Source organism: Meles meles, chromosome 18 (genome assembly GCF_922984935.1).
Source record: "Meles meles chromosome 18, mMelMel3.1 paternal haplotype, whole genome shotgun sequence".
Taxonomy (NCBI): Eukaryota; Metazoa; Chordata; class Mammalia; order Carnivora; family Mustelidae; genus Meles; species Meles meles.
Genome location: NC_060083.1, coordinates 49,525,195 through 49,547,348, shown reverse-complemented (window position 1 = coordinate 49,547,348; position 22,154 = coordinate 49,525,195). Strand labels below are relative to the sequence as shown.

The following is a 22,154-nucleotide window of genomic DNA, read 5'->3' as shown; positions in this document are numbered from 1 at the left end:
CATAAAGCTCGAGAAAGATTTGGGTGCCAAAGTTAACTGTTACAGCTAAAACTGGTTTTAACCTTCTGCCCTGATGGGTGAGTCCTAATCAGGACTGACTTGGAACAGAGTTCTTGGTGGGGAAGCGGAGGTAACTTTTTATCAGAGCTATTTCCTGAGCAAGCATTGTTTCTGCACTGTCCTTGTCCTCCTAGAATTCACACTGGAGGGGTGTGGGTCTAGATACAGAGTCTAAACAAAAGCCACAGCACAGTATGATGATTACTCTTACAGAAATTTAGACTGAGTATTATGGAAAATAGGAAACAAATTGATGATGGCAGTTGGAAGGTGGGGATAGATAGTCATGGAAAATTCCAGAGGCAGTGGCATTTGAGTTGACCTTGAAGAATAAACAGACACTTGCTTACAAGAGAACTGGGGAGGAACACTTACTCTTTTAATCAGTATGAATTGAGCACTTAATTTGTGCCAGGACTATTATTCTAGGCAGTGGGGACACAGCAACAAATAAAGCTCCAGCCTTGGAGGATCTTACATTCTAGTGATGTCATAGGCAGGAGAATTACAGCATGTAATAGCTTGGTGTGTTCAGGGAAGGGCGAATTCAGTTGGGATCTTGGTGGAAAATAAAGCTAGAGAGGTAGAAGGAAGACAGAGTAAGAGGCCATTATGCCATGCGGAAAAGTTTAGATACTCTTGTGCAAGCCCTTGCCTTTTCAGCATTTTAGAAACCTTTCCACCAAAGAACCTTGCAAGGTCAGCATATAAATAAAACAATAAAACCAGAATTCCTTATTGAAGTAGGGATGAGATGTGGGGTAGGGTGGGAGAGGATCTCTCCATGCTGCCCTCCCTTCTCTCTCTCAGGTCATCACAACAGCTCTTAGAAACCAAAAGGACCACAGTGGGCTTAAAGCCCACTGCTGAGCATAATGGGGGGTACACAAATATATGAAAATGGAGAGATGTGATCATATTTGCTGCCTTGGGATAAAAATGCCAGGAAGGATGGAGTAGGGTGGCTTATTAGTTGAGAAACTAGTTGGGTGGATTATGGAAGGAAGAGATGTTGACGACCTGACTTATGGCAGGTAGGATAGATCCAAAAGAGATTAAGGAGGTAAAGCCAATAGAATTTGAAGACTACGACTGAATGGGAACAAGAGTTGGAGGAGTGAAAGATGATTTCAAGACCACAGAATGGAGGTCCTTAGGCTTTCTCTGTTCTATGCACCTCTTTTTTTTTTTTTTTAAGATTTTATTTATTTGACAGAGATCACAAGTGGGCAGAGAGGCAGGCAGAGAGGGCAGGGGGTAAGCAGGCTCCCCTCCGAGCAGAGAACCTGATGTGGGGCTCGATCCCAGGACCAACCCTGAGATCACAACTCAAGCCGAAGGCAGAGGCTTTAACCCACTGAGTCACCCAGGCGCCCCTATTTACCTCTTTGATTGCAGGTATCCTGGGCACCTGGTTGGGTCACTCCATCTTTGGCTTTCATCTGCTTACAAGACCAGTTTGAAATGTCTCAGCAAGGCAGGGTTGGCCCTTCACCATGTCCTCATGCCCTAAGTCAGGATAGAGGAGACTGGGAGGGAGGACAATGAGACCTTGATTTTTGAAAGATGGGTTTAAGTGACCTATGGAGCATCCAGCAATGAACTGGAAATATGGCTCTAAACCTTAGAAGAGAGGTGTTAATTGGAGTTAGAGATGTAGGCTCATCAGAAAGTAGACAGTAATTGATAGGATGGGAATAGATAAGTATGTCTGGGTAGGTCATATGTATACTAGGTCATATGTATATCTAAAGATAGAACCCCAGAGGACAAGCACATTTTGGGACCCAGTGGAGACCCTTGCCTTATCTTTCCTCTGCCTTAGTGGTCTGTTTTTCAGTTATACTGGTGGCTCTGAGTCCACATTCAAGAGCCAGGAGGTCACCTCTGAGAGGGTTTGGAAAGTGTCCAAGAAGACTCAAACCCCAGTGCCACCCAGGTCTCTGAATGTGCTAGAACCCTGTACCTTGCATGGGTAGAGAACGGCTGTTAGCATCATGCCCCAAACCTTGGCTCCAGAGATTTCAGGGGTGTCATCTATAGACCTGAAGCTCACCTCTTGAATCCTGGTATCTACTCCCACGACTGGAAGACACTGTTCTTAAGTGTTACGTGCTAAACTCTGTTACCGTGGAAATAGCGTGTCGAGAACTGTGACTGTGTTGTGCACATACAGGAGGAGCTTTCGTACACTTGATAATCCAGCGAAATCGATTTTGATGCTCTTCACCTTGTACTGTTTCATGCCTTTGAGCCTTATTCTGTTTTCTTTGCCTAACTCCTGCGTAGCCTTTTTTTTGCATAATGTCCTCCAAGAACTCTTCACTAATGCCTTTCCTTCCTTAAAGGCCCCTCCTCTGTTTCCCCATGGTAGCTTATGGATATCTTTATCTTAGCAATTGTCCCATGGAGAAAGGATCTATTTCTGCATTTATCTTTACTAGAGGATGTCAGGGACTGGCACATAGAAGCTGCTCAGTAAGTGCTTCTCAAATGGTGAAGACGGCAGCTGCTGCTTTGCCGTGCAGGACTTCTGCGGCTCTGACTGGGCGGGGCCCCAGGCGGGCCTCACCACCACCCATAGGGAAGATGGACGCTTCGACTGCTTAGGGTTCCACCTAGGAGAGGCTCCAGGCACCACCCCAGCAGTGTTGCCATTTTGGCGAACGTTCCCTACCATGACCTATCTACATTGTTGTTTCTGAAATTCGAGCCTGCCGAGGGCCATCATACTGAGGGGTGATCTTTGCTGTCCTGCTCTAGGGGTCTTGCTCCAAGGGCCTTTCTTCTAGGAACTCTTTGGGAGCTGTTTTACCCACCAAACAGCTGGCGGAGGAAGCCTAGTGCCCACACTGGGAATTGTCTCTTTGGCTCAGGCTTATTAAGTACTTTTAAAATACTTTAATAAATTAAATACTTTAGTTCCAGGGGCACCTGGGTGGCTCAGTGGTTTAGGCCTCTGCCTTCGGCTCGGGTCATGATCTCAGGGTCCTCGGATCGAGCCCCGCATCAGGCTCTCTGCTCAGTGAGGAGCCTGTTTCTCCCTCTCTCTCTGCCTGCCTCTCTGCCTACTTGTGACCTCTCTCTCTGTCAAATAAGTAAATAAAATATTTTTAAAAATAAATAAATAAATAAATACTTTAGTTCCATTAAGTCTCTGACTGTCTGTAGATGCCATAGGGTCAGAGGTTATAGGAAAGTCCCTCTTCTGAAACCAGAGAATGTTTCAGAATGAAATTCTGAAAAGTGGTTAGTGAGTAGAGTAAATATCAAGGGAAGAAGAGAGAAAGAGAAAAAGGCATTCTAAGTCAAGGGAAAAAGGCATGGGAATGCTGCCTCTGTGACTGCAAGTTCTGTAGTTGGCTACATTATTGGGTCCTATTTCTGTGGCAGTGGGAATGGCCGCCCCTCCCACCTCTTTTGATTCTTGAGCATTAACTCAGTGTTCTCTTTTACAAGGTCTTGAGTTGTCCCTAGTGATACATCAAATCCCATTTGCCTGTTGGGTGACCACCAGTGGTATCTCCTTCAAAGCAAAATGCTCTAGAAAGCCTTGGTTTTTTTTCTTTTTAAGATTTTATTTTATTGGGGTGGGGGAGGAGGGACAGAGGCAGAGGGAGAGACTCTCAAGCAGACTCCCTGCTAAGTGCAGAGCCTGAAGCAGAGCTCTATCCCGTGACCCTGAGATCATGACCTGAGCAGAAAGCAAGAGTCAGAGGCTCAACCAACTGAGCCACCCAGGTACCCCTCTAGGAAACTTTCTTAATTAATCCATTTCTGCCAATTAACCTCCTTTTCTCTGAGTCACCACAGAACTTGCTTTTCAGTTTGAAAGCTTTCTTTGCAAGTAATAACAGACCAGAGGTAATAACAGAAGTAACAGCAGTGAACAACAAGTCATATATGGTAGTTAAGTGCCTGGATTATGGATTCCAGAACCAGGTCAGGACCCGGTTTGAATCCTGGCACCATCACAGTGAGAGTAGGGGAAGTAACTGAATCTCTCTGCCTTGATTTCTAAAATAGAAGAAAAATTAGTATTTACCTCATATGCATTGTGAAGGATAAAAAAGGTAATATGTATGTAAACACTTAATAAGTGTTAGCTCTTCTTGGCTTATCTTTATCCCTTAGATAGCCCTATTTCCCTTCTAACACCTTGAGGATATTTTATCATAGTAACTAACTCAATGTTGATATTTTATTTGTCATTCTCTCTCACTACACTTAAAGATCATTCACTTATTTAAACACATTTATTATGTTGTGACAATGATTGAGTGACACAATATATACCCTAAATAATTGAAAACAGGTACTCAAACACACGTACACACACATTCACAGCAGCACTCTTTACAATAACTAAGAGAGGAAAACAACCTAAATGTCTATTAACAGAAAAATGTGTAAGCAAATTATGGCATATACACACAGTGGAATATTATTCAGCCATAAAAAAGAAGTGAAGTAGTGGTACATGTTACAACACACACAGACCTTGAAAACATCATACTAATTGAAAAAAGCCAGATACAGAAGTTAAATTTTATGGGGTGCCTGGGTGGCTCAGTTGTTAGGCGTCTAGCTTCGGATCAGGTTATGATCCCAGGGTTCTGGGATCGAGCCCCGAGTCGGGCTCCCTGCTCAACGGGAAGCTTGCTCCTCCCTTTCCCACTCCCCTGCTTGTGTTCCCTCTCTCGTTGTGCCTCTCTCTGTCAAATAAATAAGTAAAATCTTTTAAAAAAAAAGTTACATGTTATATTAGTACATTTATACAAAATAATCAGAATAGGTAAATCCAGAAAAACAACACAAATTGGTGGGTACCCGGGGGTAGGAGAAGGGGTGAATGAGAAGTAATTGCTTAACAGGTATGGAATTTTCTTTTGGAGTGATGAAATGCTTTAGAACTAGGTAGAGATGGTGGTTGTACAATACTGCGAATGTACTAAATGCCAATGAATTGTTTGCTTTAAAAATGCTTATTTCTCCACTGTGTGAATCTCACTGCAATAAAAAAAAATAATAATAAAAGGAGAAAGAGTTCCTGCCTTAATAGAATTTGTATTTTAGCAAAGGAGCCAGATCAGACAGTAAACCAGTTCATATAAACAAGCAGTTTTATATTGTGATAATCACTTGGTGGGAAATAAAGGCAGGGGAGATGGTGGAAAAGCTAAGGAAGAGCTGGAAGTAGAGAGGCTCTCAGGTCGGAAGGGGCTTAGCAGTTTCAGAAATTGCCAGGAGAACCTCTGGACTGACTCTTAGAGAACTAGAGGCAGTGATTTTTTTTTTTAATTTTTAAAAAAAAGTATTTTATTTATTTGACAGAGAAATCACAACTAGGCAGAGAGGCAGGCAGAGAGAGAGGAGGAAGCAGGCTCCCTGTGGAGCAGAGAGCCCAATGCGGGGCTCCATCCCAGGACACTGAGATCATGACCTGAGCTGAAGGCAGAGGCATCCCAGGACCCTGAGATCATGACCTGAGCTGAAGGCAGAGGCTTTAACCCACTGAGCCACCCAGGCGCCCCTAGAGGCAGTGATTTTAAAATGACCCCCAAGGAGATAAGCAGAAGCCTGGTCCTGCAGAAACTTACATGTCATGAGAGGGAGTGTGGTATTCACTCTAAGAGCAATGGGAAGCTGGGGAGGGATTTAAGCAAGGGATAAAGAGGACCTGAATTACATTTAACTGTTTTATCTTCTTTTAAAATGCACTTAGGAGCTTGTCTGTTTTCTAGAGGAAAGTATCTCTACAAGGCAGGTTGTATCAGAGTTACCTGGGGGGCTTCTTCTGTTAGGCTTTTAAATTTTAAGTCTACTGTAATTAACATATGGTGTTACATTAGTTTCAGGTGTACAATACTGGGGGCTTATTCATAAACGATAACACTGGAAGCCTTGTATTTTGTATGTGTGTGTTGTGCAGGGGAATAGCTGGCAGGGATATTTTGAGATAGCTCCCCAGGGGATTTGCTCCTACAACTTCCTTTACAGCCCTAGAGTTGCTCTAGGATCTGGAAAGGCTTGAAATGGATATTAATTGCATTATTATGAATTCTTTACCCACTTTTCAGGGGTAGGAAGGGGCCCTGGTTCAATGACTGTAATAATTCCAGTGGCCTGCTCTCAGACTGGCAGATAACCCACTTTTAGGCAGAAAGAGAAAAGTGAGCTCTGTGAAGACCAAGAGGCAAGAAAGCAGTGGCAGGGCAGGGCTTTTCACTGTTGGAAAGATTCCAGGAAGTACAGTTGAGCAGAACTGATTTCTAAAAAGGGCTGGAGGACTATACTATACTATAAATAGGATCTGGGGTGCTATGGTGCAAGACTTGGTTTGGGATAAAAACAAAGCAGAGAAATTATATAGTGAAAATGAATCTTGGCTACTCAAAATTGTTGTCTGAGTAGCAACAACATAGCTTTGGAGCTCTAGAAGCAATTGTACTACTAGGTATTTAACTTAAGGATACAAAAATAGTGATTGGAAGGGGCACACACACCCCAGTGTTTATAGCAGCAATGTCCACAACTGCCAAAATATGGAAAGAGTCCAGATGTCCATCAAGGGATGAATGGATAAAGAAAATGTTAAAATATATATGATATATATCTCATATGGAATATTACTCAGCCATCAAAAAGAGTGAAATCTTGCCATTTGCAAGGATGTGGATGGAACTAGACTAGAGTGTATTATGCTAAGTGAAGTAAGTCAGAGAAAGTCAAATACCATATGATTTCACTCATGTGAAATTTAAGAAACAAAACATGAACACAGGGGGAGGGAAGGAAAAATAGGATGAGAATAGAGGCAAACCATAAGAGACTCTTAACTCTAGGGAACCAACTGAGGATTGCTGGAGGGGTGTGGGGGGATGGGATAGTTGGGTGACGGGCATTAAGGAGGCCACTTGATATAAGGACCTCTGGGTGTTATAAGCAACTGATGAATCACTAAACTCTACCCTGAACCTAGTAATACACTGTGTGTTGACTAACTTTAAATAAACAAATAAAAGAAATGCAGAAGCTTAAGCCCTGTCCCAGACCTAAGAGCCCCAGATGTTTCTTACACTCTTTAAAGTTTAAGAAGCACTGGTCTGATGGTGAGGAAACGCCGGATGACCAGAATGTAGGCTCTGACACACCTGAAACACTTTATTTTGAATACCTTATGATACAGGACAGTGGTTTCTAAAAAGGTATTGAATTTTTTTCAATTAAGTACTATAAATCCTGGAGAAAGACCTTATTTAACTGCAGGGAGATTTCTCATAATGCATAATTCCTCCCCCTGGAAACATTTCCTGTGGAGGAAAAAAAGTACTAGGCTTCCTTAAAGTGAGGCAGAGCCACTTTAAAAATATGCGATAAGAACTCGGCGCTTGGCCAAGTCCGCCCTTCACACAGCTGGATGGGGTCTGGGGCAGCTGATGTCCCTTGGCGGCTCTGAGCTACTGAGGATGAGTTTTTAAACAAAGTCAAGTTGGCGGCTCTTCCCCCTCAGGGAGCAGCTCTATGCTGAGTCTTTAATGCTGAAAAATGTAGAAAGGAGACTTACGAAAACTATTTTCACAGAGCTAAGCAGGAGCCTCCGGGAGTTGGCTACAACCGGACGAGTTCAACAGCTACCCATTCACTGTTGAAGCCCTACGTGACCTTCAACCTCTGACCCCGCGCCTTCAACAGCGTTTCCTGCGCAGCTTTCTGCCCCCGCCCCTCCGGCCGAGGGCTGGACCAAGGGGTGTGGGCGTGGCTCTAGGGCTGGCCGTTAGGGGAGGTGCCTGTTAGGGGCGGGTCTCGCGAGGGGCGGGATTTGAGGAGGCATCCCGGCATTGGACTGCTGGTTCTAGGCGGGGCCTAGAGCTGGGCTTGTTTGGGCGGGGCTGGGAGTTAGTTGCCGCCTCCGGGTAACTGGGCTCCCGCAGCCAAACCTCCGGAGGCCGCGGGAGGCAGGCGGGCCTGCAATAGATCCCGGATCCGGAATTCCCTGGGCAGGACCGGAATCAGGATCGGCCCTGCCCCAAACCGAGTCTGCGAGGAACTCGAGAACTTGGATTGGGAAATCCCGGAACCCGGATCAACAAACCTCAGAACCCGGAATTTAGATCGGAAAGTCCCGGAGCGCGGATCGCGGAGCGGACTCGACACGGAGTCCGGAGCCCGGATCGCGACAGCGCCGGACGGGACGGAGCGATGTCGGGCCGTGGCGCGGGCGGGTTCCCGCTGCCTCCGCTGAGTCCTGGTGGCGGCGCCGTTGCCGCGGCCCTGGGAGCACCCCCTCCGCCAGCAGGACCCGGCATGCTGCCCGGACCGGCGCTCAGGGGGCCAGGGCCGGCCGGAGGCGTGGGGGGCCCCGGGGCCGCCGCCTTCCGCCCCATGGGCCCCGCGGGCCCCGCGGCGCAGTACCAGGTGAGCCGCGTGGATGGGCGGGCGGGCGGCCGGCCCCGCGAGCACGCCCGGGGCTGCGGGCGATGGGGGGCCTCCAGTGAGGGCCCCGGGGCGGCCGTCTTGACACAGGGCACAGTGGCCCAGCGTGCGGAGTGCGCGGGACATGGTGGAGGGCAAGGCCGGGTGGCGGGGCAGTTGGCGGAGAGGGTAAGAGCGACCGTGGGATGGAGGGAGGCTCTGGAGGCTTTCTTAGAACAGGGATTCTGAGTAACTGAGAGATGGAGGAATCGGAGCCAGTGAGGTGTGAGCGAGTGGTTCGAGAAGTCTAGTGTAGATCTAGTGTAGTCTGGTGTAGCTTTTAGGGTAGGGGGATCAGGGAAGTGCTGAGAAAGTTTTGCAAAAGGGCCCTCACTGAGAAACAAGGGTTACCCTGCATTGGCCTTGGTCCCACTCCAAGTCTGCGCTGTTTTTTTTTTTTCTAGTTGGGAACTGGCAGAGCTCTAGCGTGTCTGAGATGGCTCCCAGCTGCCGAGAAGGAGGAAGAAGGGCCTGGCTTCCCACCGCTTGGGAGGTCGAGCCTAGAGTGAGGGGATCTCAGCCTGTGCCAGGCTGGGTCTTCTCCAGGTCAGGACCCTGGCACGGGATGGCTCTGGGTTTGAGTAGAGGTGGTGTCCGCCAGGCCTGAGGCGGAAAGCCCAGCCCACTCTGGGCAAACTCTCTTTTTGGCTCTCCGCTGGTGTTCTAGTGTTCAGGAGTAGATCGGTCTGCAGGAGCGGAGAGGCTGCACTGAGCCCTGCTGGTCTAGGGCTGGAGGAGCCTGAGAGAGTTGCTTCAAAGAGTTCTGACCCCTTTGGAGTTTGGCTTAAAGAGAGCTTCTCAAGTTGCAGCTTCAAAGGCCATTGAGAGACAGAGACTCTATCCTTAGGGCCAGACCCTGCTGGGGGAGCTCCTCAGTCATTTCCCACCCTCCTCCAGTGCGTTGTTTCTGGTTGCCCCAGAATGCTTGGGAATGGCCCCCATCCTTTTTCCCACTCCCTCTACACCTTTGTTTAGTCCACCCAACCCATGTGCCCCAGCATGTGGCCCTGGCTTCTTCGCTCATCTCCCAGGGAGGCTGGGGCTTACTCTGCCCCCGCCTCATGTCTCCAGGTGGCCGCTGCACAGTGGATCCGCATAGAAGAGGGTGTGCATATCTGCCCCCCGCCGGAGCTCTGATCCCTCACTTTTGAAAGAGATGCTTAACTGGGGGACAGTGATTGTCCCCTCTTGTTCCTCATTCTCCCTCCTCCCTGTAAAAACAAAAACAAAGTGTCTGGGTATTGATGGAGATAGACCTGGTCCCAACAACTCCATGTTTTCCATCTTGCTTTCCCGTTTGGGGATTCATGGGTCCAAGGTGATGCTGAGGGGTCCCTGTAGGAGTCATTCCGGCTCCTGGGCCAGCTGGCTGAGGACTGGCCTTGGAGTCTCCCTGTGGGCCTTTGGCCTGGGAAGGATCTAAGGAAGAGATGGAAGCCTCTCTCGTGTCTTCTGCCCGAAACCCATGGGCCATGTGGCCTGGGAAGAGCGCGTGGAGAGATCAGGTTGCACAGCCCTGTGTAGGGAGTGCTCTTGGGTCAGTGGCACCGTCCAGCCGACTGGCTGGGTGGCCCCAGGCTGCTAGGGTTGGGGACCAAGGGGAAGGCACTGAGCCTCTGTTTCCGCAGGCTTCCTGTCCCACCGGCTTTCCTTTTCTTTTTAAGATTTTATTAATTTGAAAGAGAGAGAGCATGAGTGGGGGTGGCCGGGGATGAGAAGCAGACTCCCCACTGAGCAGGGAGCCTGACTTGGGGCTCAGTCCCAGGACCCTGGGATCATGACCTGAGCCAAAAGCAGTCGCTTGACCGACTGAGCCACCCAGGTGTTTTTGTCATGTCCTCCCCCTCCTCTCCCAGGGAGGGGGGCAGTGGAGGTCCAAGGGGAGAGGGAGGACCTGGTTCACTCTGGCTGAGCTCGAGAAAGATGGTGCTTGGCCTCTTGGCAAGTCCAGCTGTGTGACTTCAGGAGATGGGACTTGAGATCTGAGGAGCAAAGGGGTTTCTGTCAGGGCACATGAGCTAGAAGAGCCAGGGTTTCGGGGCCCGGTTGGGCAACTAGGGGAGCCCCTGGAGAAAGGGAAGTGATGACCCTCCTCCCTCCACATTGTGGTTCTAGCCATATCCGTACGCAACAGAGGAGCTTAAGGAAAACAAGAAATGAAAAAAACAAAACCCAAAGAAGCACAGATTGTTGGGTTCACTCCAGAGTTCAAAATACGTTCTACTCACGGAGGGCTGTGTTCTCTTCTCTCAGGCCCAGCCACCTGCCCCTCCTGTCCCGGGTGTGGCGGCAGAGGCCCACCTACGGCGTGGGCTGGTGCCGGGCAGGGGGGAGGACACTGTCGCACGTTTCCGAGGTTCAGGGCACTGAGCCAGGCCTGCCCAGTTCTGCTGCAGGCAGGGACTTAACAGAGCTTGGAGAGACCTGACCTGTGTGTGTGTGTGTGTGTGTGTGTGTGTGTGTGTGTGTGTGTGTTTTGTTTTGTTGTTGGGTTTTTTTTTTTCCTCTTGAGTTTTTTTATTTTGAAGAGGAGTTATTGGTGCTTCAAAGAGCAGGTGTGGAGCTTGGCAGGACCAAGCTGGGACTTTGTGAGCTGTAAGCAACCTTCCCCTGGGCCCCTTCTCTCTCTTGGGAGAAGCAGGGGGTCCTGGGCAAGCAGGACGGGTGGGGGGTGACTCTGTGCCTGGGAAGTCGGGAGCCCATGTCTGGGAGGAGCCTATTCCAGGCCTTGTCTGTCTGTGCCGCCTTGACTTGGGACTTCCTGTCACAGGAGCACCTGCCCAGGAGGGATGGGTGGTGCTGGGGAGGTTTTGTGAACGCCCTAGTGAGTAGCTTCCCGCCCTACCTAGTGGCTTCCCGGGAACTCTGGGGCCGGCTCGGGCCGGCTCGGGCCGGCTGGTTCTCTGCAGATCCCCCCGCTCCATTTGTTCCTCCCCTCTGGCTCAGGCTCGGCGTGGGGAAAATACGGCCAGGATGTCTGGGGCCTGGGCTTACAGCTGTGGCCACACCGGGTTTTTTTCCTGTAATCATTACAGGCTGAGAAATAAAAAATAGGCTGTCTTTCACCTTTCAACAGCCCAGACGGATCTTTTCCTGATGAGGAGAAATTGTGGCAGGACTCCTGAGGCCCCAGAGTCCCCTACGTTTAACTCAGTTCTCCCAGATGCTTGTCCCACTGCCGCCTCCTTTCCCCTGCCCGACATCTCTGGGTCATTCTGCTCCATCTCTGCCTCTGGTCAGGAGTCTGGCCCTCTGTGCTGAAAACAGATGAAAAAGTAGGGGAAGCATCTCATCTCCATGATACTGGGCCAGGGGTGGGGAGGGTCCTCCGATTTGGTGCAAGTCCCCACCCAGCCTGGCTTGGTTGGGTCTATGTGCTGGTTGCATAATCTGGGCCCTGGGGCCAGCCCTGAGAAGCTGCCAGGGACACTGTGTGCAAGGCAGAGCTGCCAAATAGGCCTTGCAGGCAGCAGCTGTGGGGAGGGGGGCAAGGGGCCCAGGGGACTCCCAGAAATGTTGGGGAACTGGACCTTGGTGGGAAACCCTTCTGCAGGCTTCTACAGAAGCCATTTCTGTCACCCAGATTCCTGGTGACCCTATGCCTGATCTTGTATCCGAGGATAATCTCATCTCTGTTCTCCAGCTTAGGACCTTGTGGGCTGAATTCAGGCTCAGTTTTCCCCAGCAGCCAGGTGGTACCTGGACCCCGGATGGAGGCTGGGTGCCAGCTGCTCTCCCAGAGGCCACCCAGGAGCCACAGCTTTCCTCTCGGGGTCTTCTGGCTTCAGGGTGGGGGGCAGGGCAGTAGGGAGGTGGAGAGAAGGGTCCAGGTCTGGGTTGTAAGGAGGGGCCATATGGTGACCAGATGGTCTCCAGACTCTGCTGAGGCCACCCCCACCACTTGGGACATGCTCCAAGCCATCCTGCTGGAATTGCTCACCTAGGGGGCCACTGCCTGATGGGCACGCCAGCCCCTTGGACCATCTTCCTCCCCTTAGCCACACTGCTGGGCTAGTACCAGGAGATGGCTGTTGGGGTTTTGCCTACTACTATCACACTGTACCTCTCCACCCGGCTGGGACCTGGCCCCCACACCGTGCTTTCCTGTCCAGTCCAGTTGGATGGGAGTGCTTGGTGGGGCCACGTGAGGCGATCAGGAGTGCCTCCTACCCCTCTGGTTCCAGGGAGCGGGGCATCGCCTGTGGGGCGGGGGCTAGAAGGTCGGGCTGGGCCCTGAGACACTCCCACAGGCCCTTCCGTCTCAGGCGGGCTCTGGTCCCACCCCCTGGGTTCCCGCAGGCCCCATTTGCTGGCACAGATGCCAGAGCGGGGGATGGGGGCAGGGCAGGTGTGGTTTATATTTCTCCTCTCAGGCACCTGCTCCCCTTTGTTCCTGGCCCTCCGCCCTGGGCTCTGTGGTGTGCTGCTTCGGGCCTGACCCGGCCCAGGAGAAGGATGGAGAGAATGGGTTACGGGCCCCATGGGGCCCTACCGCTGACCTATGCACCCCCATTGGCTTACTTCCCCCAGCGGCCTGGTATGTCACCAGGGAGCCGGATGCCCATGGCTGGCTTGCAGGTGGGGCCTCCCACTGGATCCCCCTTTGGCACCGCTGCTGCACTTCGACCTGGGATGCCACCCACCATGATGGACCCATTCCGCAAACGCCTGCTTGTGCCCCAGGCCCAGCCCCCAATGCCTGCCCAGCGCCGGGGGTAAGACCATCCCGTTTCTCTTCCATCCACCCGGCTCAGCTGCAGTGGTGACAGAGAGTCCTAAGAGCTCTGATCACTGAGGAAGACTCCTGGCTCTTCTTAGGGAGAGTCCTAGGGGCTGGAGGGGTGTTTGGATCACTGATGTCTTGAGTTTTCATCCTCCCTAGGTTGAAGAGGAGGAAGATGGCAGATAAGGTTCTACCTCAGCGAGTGAGTATGTTGGGCAGGGGCCCAAGAAGCCTCCCCAGTAGCTGGTGGACTGTGGGTGCAACCGGGCTCCCCCAATCCTGGGATGGAGGAGCAAGGAGCCAGAGATGCAGCAGAAACAAGTTGAATCTTCCCTTCCTCCAGATTCGGGAGCTTGTCCCAGAGTCTCAGGCGTACATGGATCTCTTGGCTTTTGAGCGGAAGCTGGACCAGACCATTGCCCGAAAGCGGATGGAGATCCAAGAGGCCATCAAAAAGCCTCTAACGGTGTGTGTGCAGCCCTGGCCAGCCCTGGGCTTTCCCAAACTTCTCTGTGTCTCCTTGGCCTTGTTTTCCAGGGGCCAAGCACGGGGCTGTGATTTCTCATGCTGCTGGCCGCAGCCCGTTAGTGGAGCACGAACCCAGTTTAACATGGTGGGACCAGCATGTTCTTAACAGAAGAGAAAATAGAAATTATGATACTTCACAGTAGTGTAGTAATTACCATAGAAGTATCATTTAATGACATTTTGTTTCAGATGTTTATATATGCGGATTGTGGGTCACGATTTAAAATGTAAACGTTATAGATCACGGTCAGAAGTTTGCAGGGCAAGACTAGAGGGTAGATAGGGATAGTTCCTGTCTCCCCATCCCCTGTCACCTTTTAAAAAATAATCTAGAACAGTCCCCTGAGCGATGAAAGCTTCCAGAGACAAGGATGCTTTGGAGCCATGACGGGTGTCTGAGTTGCATTTAGTGTGACTAAATGGAGACTTCGGATTTGCCTGTCGGCACCCTGTATGTCCCTGTCACACCACCGATCCCAGTGTTGGAATTGTCGGTAGCCCATCTGTCCCCCGCAGAACTGTGAGTTCCTTCCAGTCTGGGACCGGGATTTTTGGCTCCTGATTTCTGGTGCCTGACGGGGTGCCTGGCCCGTCTACACTCAGTATTGATGTTGAATGAATTCAGACAGGAGGGTTGAGTAGCATTGTTTCCAGCATGTTGGCTCACCTCTAGCTGGCTGTCTCTCTCTCTAGCAAAAACGAAAGCTGCGGATCTATATTTCCAATACGTTCAGTCCCAGCAAGGCAGAAGGTGACACTGCGGGGACCACAGGGCCCCCCGGGGGAACCCCCGCAGGGGACAAAGTGGCTTCCTGGGAACTCCGAGTGGAGGGAAAACTGCTGGATGATGTGAGTTGGGGAAAGGCGGTGTCTGGAGGGGAGGTGGCCTGTGTGGGGTAGAGACTGGGCCAGACACTGGGGCACTTCCGGAGAAGTCCTGCCTGAGGGAGAGGGCTCTGCTCAGGGCACAGCTCCAGGCCGCTTAGAGGTTGGAGGGTGAAGATCTGTTTGGTTGCTACAGTGGTTATCCTGCAGGTGGCAGTGAGGCATCTTGAGGAAGGGGGTGCCCCTTTCTAATTCAGACCCTGCTGGCTGCCAGCCGGGCTGCACCCAGAGTCCTTTCCGGGCACCGGGTCTCCTTGCTTCTTTCGGGGCCCCCGAATCTCCAGCACAATGAGCCTGAGAGTTGAAATAGTCCTCGTCGGGGCCTTCGCCTGGGTCAGGTCTGAGAGCCCCGCAGCACACCCTGCTTACACCCATGACCGTTCCCCAGCCCAGCAAGCAGAAGAGGAAGTTTTCTTCGTTCTTCAAGAGCCTCGTCATTGAGCTGGACAAGGAGCTGTACGGACCGGACAACCACTTGGTGGAGGTGCGAGGCGCCGGGGCGTGGGGAGCACAGGCTGACGTGCGGTGGGAGGTCAGAGGAGCGGCCTTGGTCCCTTGGAGGTCCAAGCGTGTACACCCTGCCCACTCCCTTGGTGACGAGGTCTGTGCCCCTCCTCCCTGTCAGTGGCACCGGATGCCCACCACCCAGGAGACTGATGGCTTCCAGGTGAAACGGCCCGGAGACCTCAACGTCAAGTGCACCCTCCTGCTCATGCTGGATCATCAGGTGACCCGTGTCTGGGGCCATGGGGAGTGCTCTTGGGGAGGGGGGCGGGTTCCTGTTGTACACCCTTCCCGTCCTTCCACTTTGGTTTCTCCCACGAACACAGCCCCTCCCCCTGACTCCCCTCTGTGCATCTCCAGCCTCCCCAGTACAAGCTGGACCCCCGACTGGCAAGGCTGCTGGGGGTGCACACACAGACCAGGGCGGCCATCATGCAGGCCCTCTGGCTTTATATCAAACACAACCAGCTGCAGGACGGGCACGAGCGCGAGTACATCAACTGCAACCGGTACTTCCGCCAGGTGAGCGCGGACCTCCCCGCACGGCTCGCTGCCCCACCCTACCCTGCCCCCTGCTCTACAGCCCCTGCGGGACAGGTTTCTGGCCACCTTCTCCACACTGACCCTGGGATGGTCCACTTCCCTCTGTGCCCTCAAAGGCATCACCGAGCCTTTGGTACTCTCTAGATCTTCAGTTGTGGCCGCCTTCGTTTCTCCGAGATTCCCATGAAGCTGGCTGGGTTGCTGCAGCATCCAGACCCCATCGTCATCAACCATGTCATTAGGTACAAGAGCCTTCCCATTCTCCTCTTCCCATTTCAGAGCCCTGTACCTTTGGCTTGATCGAAAAGCCAAAGAGAAGTAGCACGTTTGGTTTCTTGCTTGCTGAGCGTGTGCAGGTTTGGCCCAGGTCGGTGGGATGAACATGGCTGTAAGCTTAGCCTTCCCCTCCTGTGTCCTGCCTGCAGTGTAGACCCTAACGACCAAAAGAAGACCGCATGTTATGACATTGACGTGGAGGTGGATGACCCACTGAAGGCCCAGATGAGCAATTTTCTGGCCTCTACCACCAATCAGCAGGAGATCGCCTCCCTTGATGTCAAGGTGGGCCCTCAGCCCCTCCAGCCTCTGGGAACCAGGATGGGGGTGGGCAGGCTCTGTTGGGCATTTCTGCATGTGAGCACCTTGCGATAGTATCTTTGAGTCCGGAATGACACACGGACTCCCTTCTCCAGATCCACGAGACCATTGAGTCCATCAACCAACTGAAGACCCAGAGGGATTTCATGCTCAGCTTTAGCACCGACCCTCAGGACTTCATCCAGGAATGGCTCCGCTCCCAGCGCCGAGACCTCAAGGTGTGGTCCCCATCCTGAAGTTGATCCCAAGCTAGGCCCTAAGGGATGTTTACCCAGGTCACAACTTCTGCTTTCTGGGGCCGACTGGCACAGGGGCGGGCATGGTGCCGCACGCAGCTCTCCTCCTGGCTCTCTGCAGATCATCACTGATGTGATCGGGAATCCGGAGGAGGAGAGGCGAGCTGCTTTCTACCATCAGCCGTGGGCCCAGGAAGCAGTGGGGAGGCACATTTTTGCGAAGGTGAGGCTCTGCCCTGTGTGCCCTCTTGAGCTCGTGAGCAGCAGAGTCCTGAGCCACTCGCCACTCGTCTCTGCTCTCTCCCTGCAGGTGCAGCAGCGAAGGCAGGAACTGGAACAGGTGCTGGGAATCCGCTTGACCTAAATCCTCAGGGACCCCCCTCCTCTGCCAGGAAGGGGACCACCCTCTGGGTCACAGACACATAGGCTAAGGATGGGGTGAGGGGTGCCTCCTGTCCCCCTCTGCTCCCCAGCTATAGTTTCATAAATGTAGTGCTAGGATTCCTTGTTGCTTGGTCCCCAAAGCCTTATACTTACTTTTTACTTTGGCTTTAAATGGGTTCTCCAGAGCTGCCGCCTCTGCTCCGTGCAGGCAGGCGGGCCCCAGTCGGTCCGCTGGAGGCTATGCTTTGATTGACATTGTCACGGAGACCTTCCAGACCCAGGCCCGCTGGCTTTGCTTGTTTACAGACCCCCTTGGGGCCAGTGTCCGAGCTGGCTCTGGGGAGCTGGGTGAGGAAGAGGAGCACAGCTCACACTCTTCCTGGCCTTTCTAAACCAAAGTTCTTTGCCATTCCTACCAGCCCAGCTTTGCTGCTGGTGTTTCCTTTTCTTTGGGTATTTGCACTATGTGGGAAGCAGGTTTTTCTATGCGGGAGCCACTTTTTTTGTACAGGGGTAAGTTGGGGTTTTCAGGGAGCCCTGTTTGGTGCCTCCTTCTGTTTTTCCTCAATCTATGCAAGCGGCTCTGGCCGCCATCATCTCCTCGGACGCCAGAGGCCTGCCAGCCCAGCTCTTGAGCCCAGGGTTGTAGAGCCGCCTTGGAGGGGGCTCCAGTTCTCTGGCATGGCCTGAGGTACGGGTGTGCGTGCTTGGTGGAGGGCAGGGGGATGTGAGAGGGCAGGTGGCAAGGACTGTTGCTGCCCTTCAGAGCTTGGTAGAAGGGTGGACCCCAGGGCTTGGCAAGTGCCACTTCTGGCAGGTTTGGAAATTTCCAAATAAATCCTTGTTTATTGGTGGTACCCGGACCTGGTCATTCAACAGTGCAGCCACTCAGTAACAGACTAAAGTCCTAAAGGGCTTGTCCTGCAGAGCTTTATTTGAGGGACCCACAGAGAAGACAAGCACCTCACTTCCACAGTTTCTTGATAGACATATTTTTCTCACTGTCCTTCTGCATGACCTGGAGAGAGAAAGCATTCAGTTATAAATGGGACAATGAACACATGCTCTGTCCCCCCGCTCGAAACCCCATCTACAAGGGTAGAAAGACCGGAGGCCTCTACCTTGGCGACAGCCATCTCGAAGTCCTCCTGGGTGACGTGGACCCGCCGCTCCCGCAAGGCGTACATGCCAGCTTCGGTGCACACACCCTGAGCAAAGAAGGGAAGTCAGACACTGCTGCTGTGTCCCAGAAGCCACAGCTTTTTGCCTTAGCCCCCCTTTCCTTGGGCCCTCTGGTTACCTTCACTTCAGCCCCTGATGCTCCAGGCATGAGCTCAGCGATTTTCCGCAGGTTGATCCCCCGGGTCAGGTTCATTTTCCGAGAATGAATCTTTAAGATGTCCAGCCGGGCCTAGAGAGGGGGGAGAGAGGGAAAGCCTGAGCCCTGCGGCCTACCCCCACAGCCAGAGCCACTCCCAGCTCTGCCCCTCACAGACCTCCTCATTGGGGGGCGGGAATTCAATTTTTCTGTCGATGCGCCCAGGGCGAAGCAGAGCGGAGTCCAGGATGTCAATCCTATTTGTGGCCATGATAACCTGAGTGGAGAGAGGGGGTGGGGGCGGCATCAGCCAAGCCTTTCCTCGGGCTGCACCTCGCCCAGGGCCTTCCCTCAGACGCCACCTCACCTTGATATTCTTGGTGGCCTCAAAGCCATCGAGCTGGTTGAGCAGCTCCAGCATCGTCCGCTGCACCTCACTGTCCCCTCCAGACCCCCCCTCCAGCCGTGAGGAGCCAATGGAGTCAATTTCGTCCATGAAGATGATAGACGGAGCATGTTCTCGCGCCATGACAAACAGCTCCCTCACCATCCTTGCCCCTGTGCAGAGGCCAAGCTGGCGTCACGGAGGCAATGCACTCCCTACCCTCACCTCCACCCCCTTGCTTCTGCTTGGTTTTCATGTTTCTGCCCATAGTTACCTTCCCCAATGAACTTCTGTACCAATTCAGAGCCAGAAACGCGAATAAAGGTGCAGTCTGTATGATGAGCCACAGCCCGGGCCAACAGCGTCTTCCCAGTGCCCGGGGGTCCATACAGCAGCACCCCCTAGAGAGAAACAGCAGGACTCAGAGCAGAAGCCAGTCCCATTATACTAGGGGACATGTACCAAGTGCTCACTCTGGGCTATACCCTGTGCTCGATGCCAGGGGTATAAATGATGAACGTTGAGGTCCTTCCTAGAGCTCTTCTCTGAGCTCCTGCAGTACCCTGGCAGCACTCCTCGGAGCCCCTCTTCCCTGGGGAGGGCCAGCGCAAGTGGGGTCTCCTTACAGGGGAGTGACACCTCCCCTGGGGCAGGACGTGCCAGTAACAGCGTGACCCTTCCACACAACTCTTGCTTCTCACCTTGGGCTGCGCAATGCCCAGTGCCTCAAAGAGCTCGGGATGCTTGACAGGCAGCTCGATCACTTCTTTGATCTCCTTTATCTGCTTGTCCAGTCCGCCGATCATCTCATAGGTTGAATCTGGCACCTTTTCCACCATCATCAGTGACACCAGTGGGTCTACCTTGTTGGGCAAGATCTTGTGCAGAGTGTAGCTGTCATTTCTTAGAGCCACCCGGCAATTGGGTGTCACCTGGGCAAGGGGAGAGTTTCAGGAAGTGATGGGGCAAGAGCTGAGCCCAACCTCCCACCTCACCTGCTGCACTCACGTCATTGATGTCGATGTTCTTGTCCACATCTACAACAAACTTGCCTTCTGGATGCACCTAAAGAAATGAGGGCTCATGACCTTTCCTGACAGTCAGCGAACCATCCACCTCGCCCAGGAAGACCCATGAGCCCTAAATAACAGAACAGTGTCCTGGCAAGACTATACACAGAAGCATGAGAATGCACTGGGCTGCTCCCTGGAAGCCATGTTGCCTTTACCTTAACCAACACTTTTTTCTTATCCATGGCCCGGACTACTTCCCCCACGTAGGAGCCCTGTTCCTGCAGCAGCTGGAGCTCTTCCCGCAGTAAGCGAACTGGATGGGAAACAGACATAATGGTCACCCAGCTTCTTTGGTGTCCCCTCTCCTACGACTCAATTCAACAGGCATGAATGAAGCACCGTTCTGAAGTTTTAGAAGAACACAAAAATGAGGTCAAAATTTAAGTCTCTAAAGGGATTACAATGTAACTGGGGAGAGGCATGCATGTGACAGCCAAGTAACAGTGCAAAGCATAGCCTCAGACTCTATGAGAAATAAGCACCAAACGTGAAGTCTCAGTTTAGGGAGACTCGAACAGTCAGACCTCGGACAGACTGTCCAAAAGCAGCCTTCCCATCTTTCCCTCCTCACCTTTTGCATTAAGCTCATTCCTCTGTGCCTGCAGCCTCCGGAGATTTTGGCTCTTATCATTTACAATCAGCTATGGAGGACAAGAAACAGAGCAGAAAACACTAGGAGGTTAAGCTCTTGGCCAGGATCCTCACAGGCTGGTACGAGCCGAGTGACAAGAGCACAGCGCACCTGCATGTGCCAGATTGTCCAGTAGGATCCTAAGGACTCTGTCCTTACTTCCAAGAGTCTCTTTGGGGCCCAGGGCAGCCATCAAAAAAGGCTAGTTGTCCTAACACACTGCTCCAGGAATAATAAGCCTTAACGGAGTAAACTTAAGCTGCCTCATGTAGTCAATTTCTTGTGAGGCAATGACACGGTAGACTGGGAAGATCACTGTGTCCGAAGCCTAAGTTCTAACTCCACTGCTGCCAATTAGCAGGTAAAACTAAGGGAAGCCACTGAAAACGTCAAGATCTGATACCAAACTGTAAGCAAATATAGCATTACCTGCCCTGCCTCTTTTCTGGACTACTGTGGAGGACAAATGACACCACACGTAAGAGCACTTCAAAAATGATAAACCTTATATGATAGCTGCAAATGGACCAGGAGTTTAGAAATTGCCCTTGTGACTTTCCTTCCTCCAATGTATGTGTTTTCCTTATTGCTAGAGTCCCTGCTCCCTCTTTAGGCTGGAGCACTGCGCTGCCCAATTCCTTTTCACTAAGTCCCAAGAAATCAGCATTCTACAGACTGGGCAGTTCTGTCTGCCCTCCCACTCTCACCCTGCCCCAACCGCAGTGGGCTAAATCTCAAGGGAACCTTCGTGTTCCCTTACAAAACCAACCCTCACGTTCAGACTACTTCCAGACGGAATGGCATTTGGCCAAGAGGACCTTTTAGGTTAAAATTTAAAGTTTTCACGATGTCTAATAAACTTCAAAGAGTTTTTACCTTCAAAGGGGTGGGAGTTGAGAAAAACAAGACTTAACTTCGTATACTTCCTATAGCTACCAGTTACTTCTTTCATTGCGCCCCCCAGTGGAACTAAGTGGATTTACAGAAACACGCTCCAGCAGTTCTTCATCCCTCTTCTAGCTACCTGTGGACCTCGAGTCCGTCCTCACCTGGAGTTCTTCGATCTTGGACAGGTAATACTGGCGGAGTCCACTGCCTGCCTTCCCCTCTTCCAGCTCCATCTGAAAACACAGTGTAATTATAAAACAGGGCAACAAATTTTCAGGGGAAAAACCCACTTGCAGCTTGGGCTTTAGAAGAATGATCTGGGTTCGAATGCCTCAGTCCCTCTCTTTAGAACCCTCCACTTCGCCGTGACTAAACTAAAAGCAGAATGAGAATGCCGCCTACCTCCCAAGACTTCCAGGAGAATCAAGAGACAACATACATGGGAGCGCTTTGTAGCGATTCAAGCGCTATGAAAACCCGAGGTATCATTGCTAGAGGTGGAGCCACCTGGAGGAACGGGGCCCTACGTCCTGCGACTCGCGGACGAGCCGGTTCCCGTTCCCATCGTTCCCCTCACTCCCTCCGCTTCCACAGGGTCTTCTTCTCCCGGTCCTGCTCGGACCCGCCGGGGGCGGCGCTGACACAGCAGATCCGGTCCCAGGCACGGCCCAGTCTGGATGGGCCCACCCATCCCCGACCCATCCAACCCACCCGACCCTGCTGCCCCGGCCGGCGGCCCACCTCAGATCACGCCTGCTTCTCATCGAGCCCCCGTCCCCGCCCAGCCGCTGCAGCCGCCATACCTGCTCCGGTCCGTCAAGCGCCATCTTCCCTCTCTCACAGAGACTGCCGGCATCCGAGGCGCCTTGGCGCGCAGGCGCAAAAGCAGGGGCTTGGAGTCCGGCGACCCTAGGAGAGAAGAAT

The 22,154-nt window shown here is 52.3% G+C and overlaps 2 protein-coding genes across 4 annotated transcripts; one reads left to right on the top strand and one right to left on the bottom strand.

Moving 5' to 3' along the window:
• Positions 1-7,965: 7,965 nt before the first annotated feature.
• SMARCD2 (SWI/SNF related, matrix associated, actin dependent regulator of chromatin, subfamily d, member 2) lies at positions 7,966-17,792 on the top strand. Of its 2 annotated transcripts, none has more exons than XM_045984854.1 (13): positions 7,966-8,478; positions 13,066-13,250; positions 13,418-13,460; positions 13,602-13,724; positions 14,480-14,635; positions 15,060-15,155; positions 15,297-15,398; positions 15,536-15,697; positions 15,863-15,960; positions 16,144-16,279; positions 16,411-16,533; positions 16,673-16,774; positions 16,862-17,792. In XM_045984854.1, the coding sequence occupies exons 1-13, from the start codon at positions 8,263-8,265 to the stop codon at positions 16,913-16,915; spliced, it is 1,596 nt and encodes a 531-aa protein (XP_045840810.1). In that variant the 5' UTR covers positions 7,966-8,262; the 3' UTR covers positions 16,916-17,792. The 2 variants fall into 2 exon arrangements, with proteins under 2 accessions (XP_045840810.1, XP_045840811.1); XM_045984855.1 differs by lacking the exon at positions 7,966-8,478 and adding an exon at positions 8,732-9,081.
• Positions 17,793-17,849: 57 nt separating this feature from the next.
• On the bottom strand, positions 17,850-22,139 carry PSMC5 (proteasome 26S subunit, ATPase 5). 2 transcript variants are annotated; one of them, XM_045984858.1, is made up of 12 exons: positions 22,034-22,139; positions 21,392-21,463; positions 20,283-20,352; positions 19,867-19,964; positions 19,647-19,703; positions 19,340-19,570; positions 18,913-19,039; positions 18,621-18,811; positions 18,432-18,530; positions 18,236-18,346; positions 18,057-18,143; positions 17,850-17,953 (listed from the first exon to the last, which is right to left on the bottom strand). In XM_045984858.1, exons 1-12 carry the CDS (start codon positions 22,055-22,057, stop codon positions 17,900-17,902), a joined length of 1,221 nt encoding a protein of 406 aa, XP_045840814.1. In that variant the 5' UTR covers positions 22,058-22,139; the 3' UTR covers positions 17,850-17,899. The 2 variants fall into 2 exon arrangements, with proteins under 2 accessions (XP_045840814.1, XP_045840815.1); XM_045984859.1 differs by lacking the exon at positions 22,034-22,139 and adding an exon at positions 21,633-21,771.
• Between the last annotated feature and the right edge of the window lie 15 nt (positions 22,140-22,154).

Excerpts from the sequence above, each read along its gene's own strand:
- SMARCD2 (XM_045984854.1), top strand. The coding sequence starts at position 8,263 with ATGTCGGGCCGTGGCGCGGGCGGGTTCCCGCTGCCTCCGCTGAGTCCT. Across the intron at positions 14,636-15,059 it reads AGGGAAAACTGCTGGATGAT|CCCAGCAAGCAGAAGAGGAA; the intron begins GTGAGTTGGGGA and ends ACCGTTCCCCAG. Across the intron at positions 16,775-16,861 it reads GGAGGCACATTTTTGCGAAG|GTGCAGCAGCGAAGGCAGGA; the intron begins GTGAGGCTCTGC and ends CTCTCCCTGCAG.
- PSMC5 (XM_045984858.1), bottom strand. The coding sequence starts at position 22,057 with ATGGCGCTTGACGGACCGGAGCAG. Across the intron at positions 19,965-20,282 it reads GAATGAGCTTAATGCAAAAG|TTCGCTTACTGCGGGAAGAG; the intron begins GTGAGGAGGGAA and ends TTTCCCATCCAG. Across the intron at positions 18,347-18,431 it reads TCCCGCCCCCCAATGAGGAG|GCCCGGCTGGACATCTTAAA; the intron begins GTCTGTGAGGGG and ends CCCCCTCTCTAG.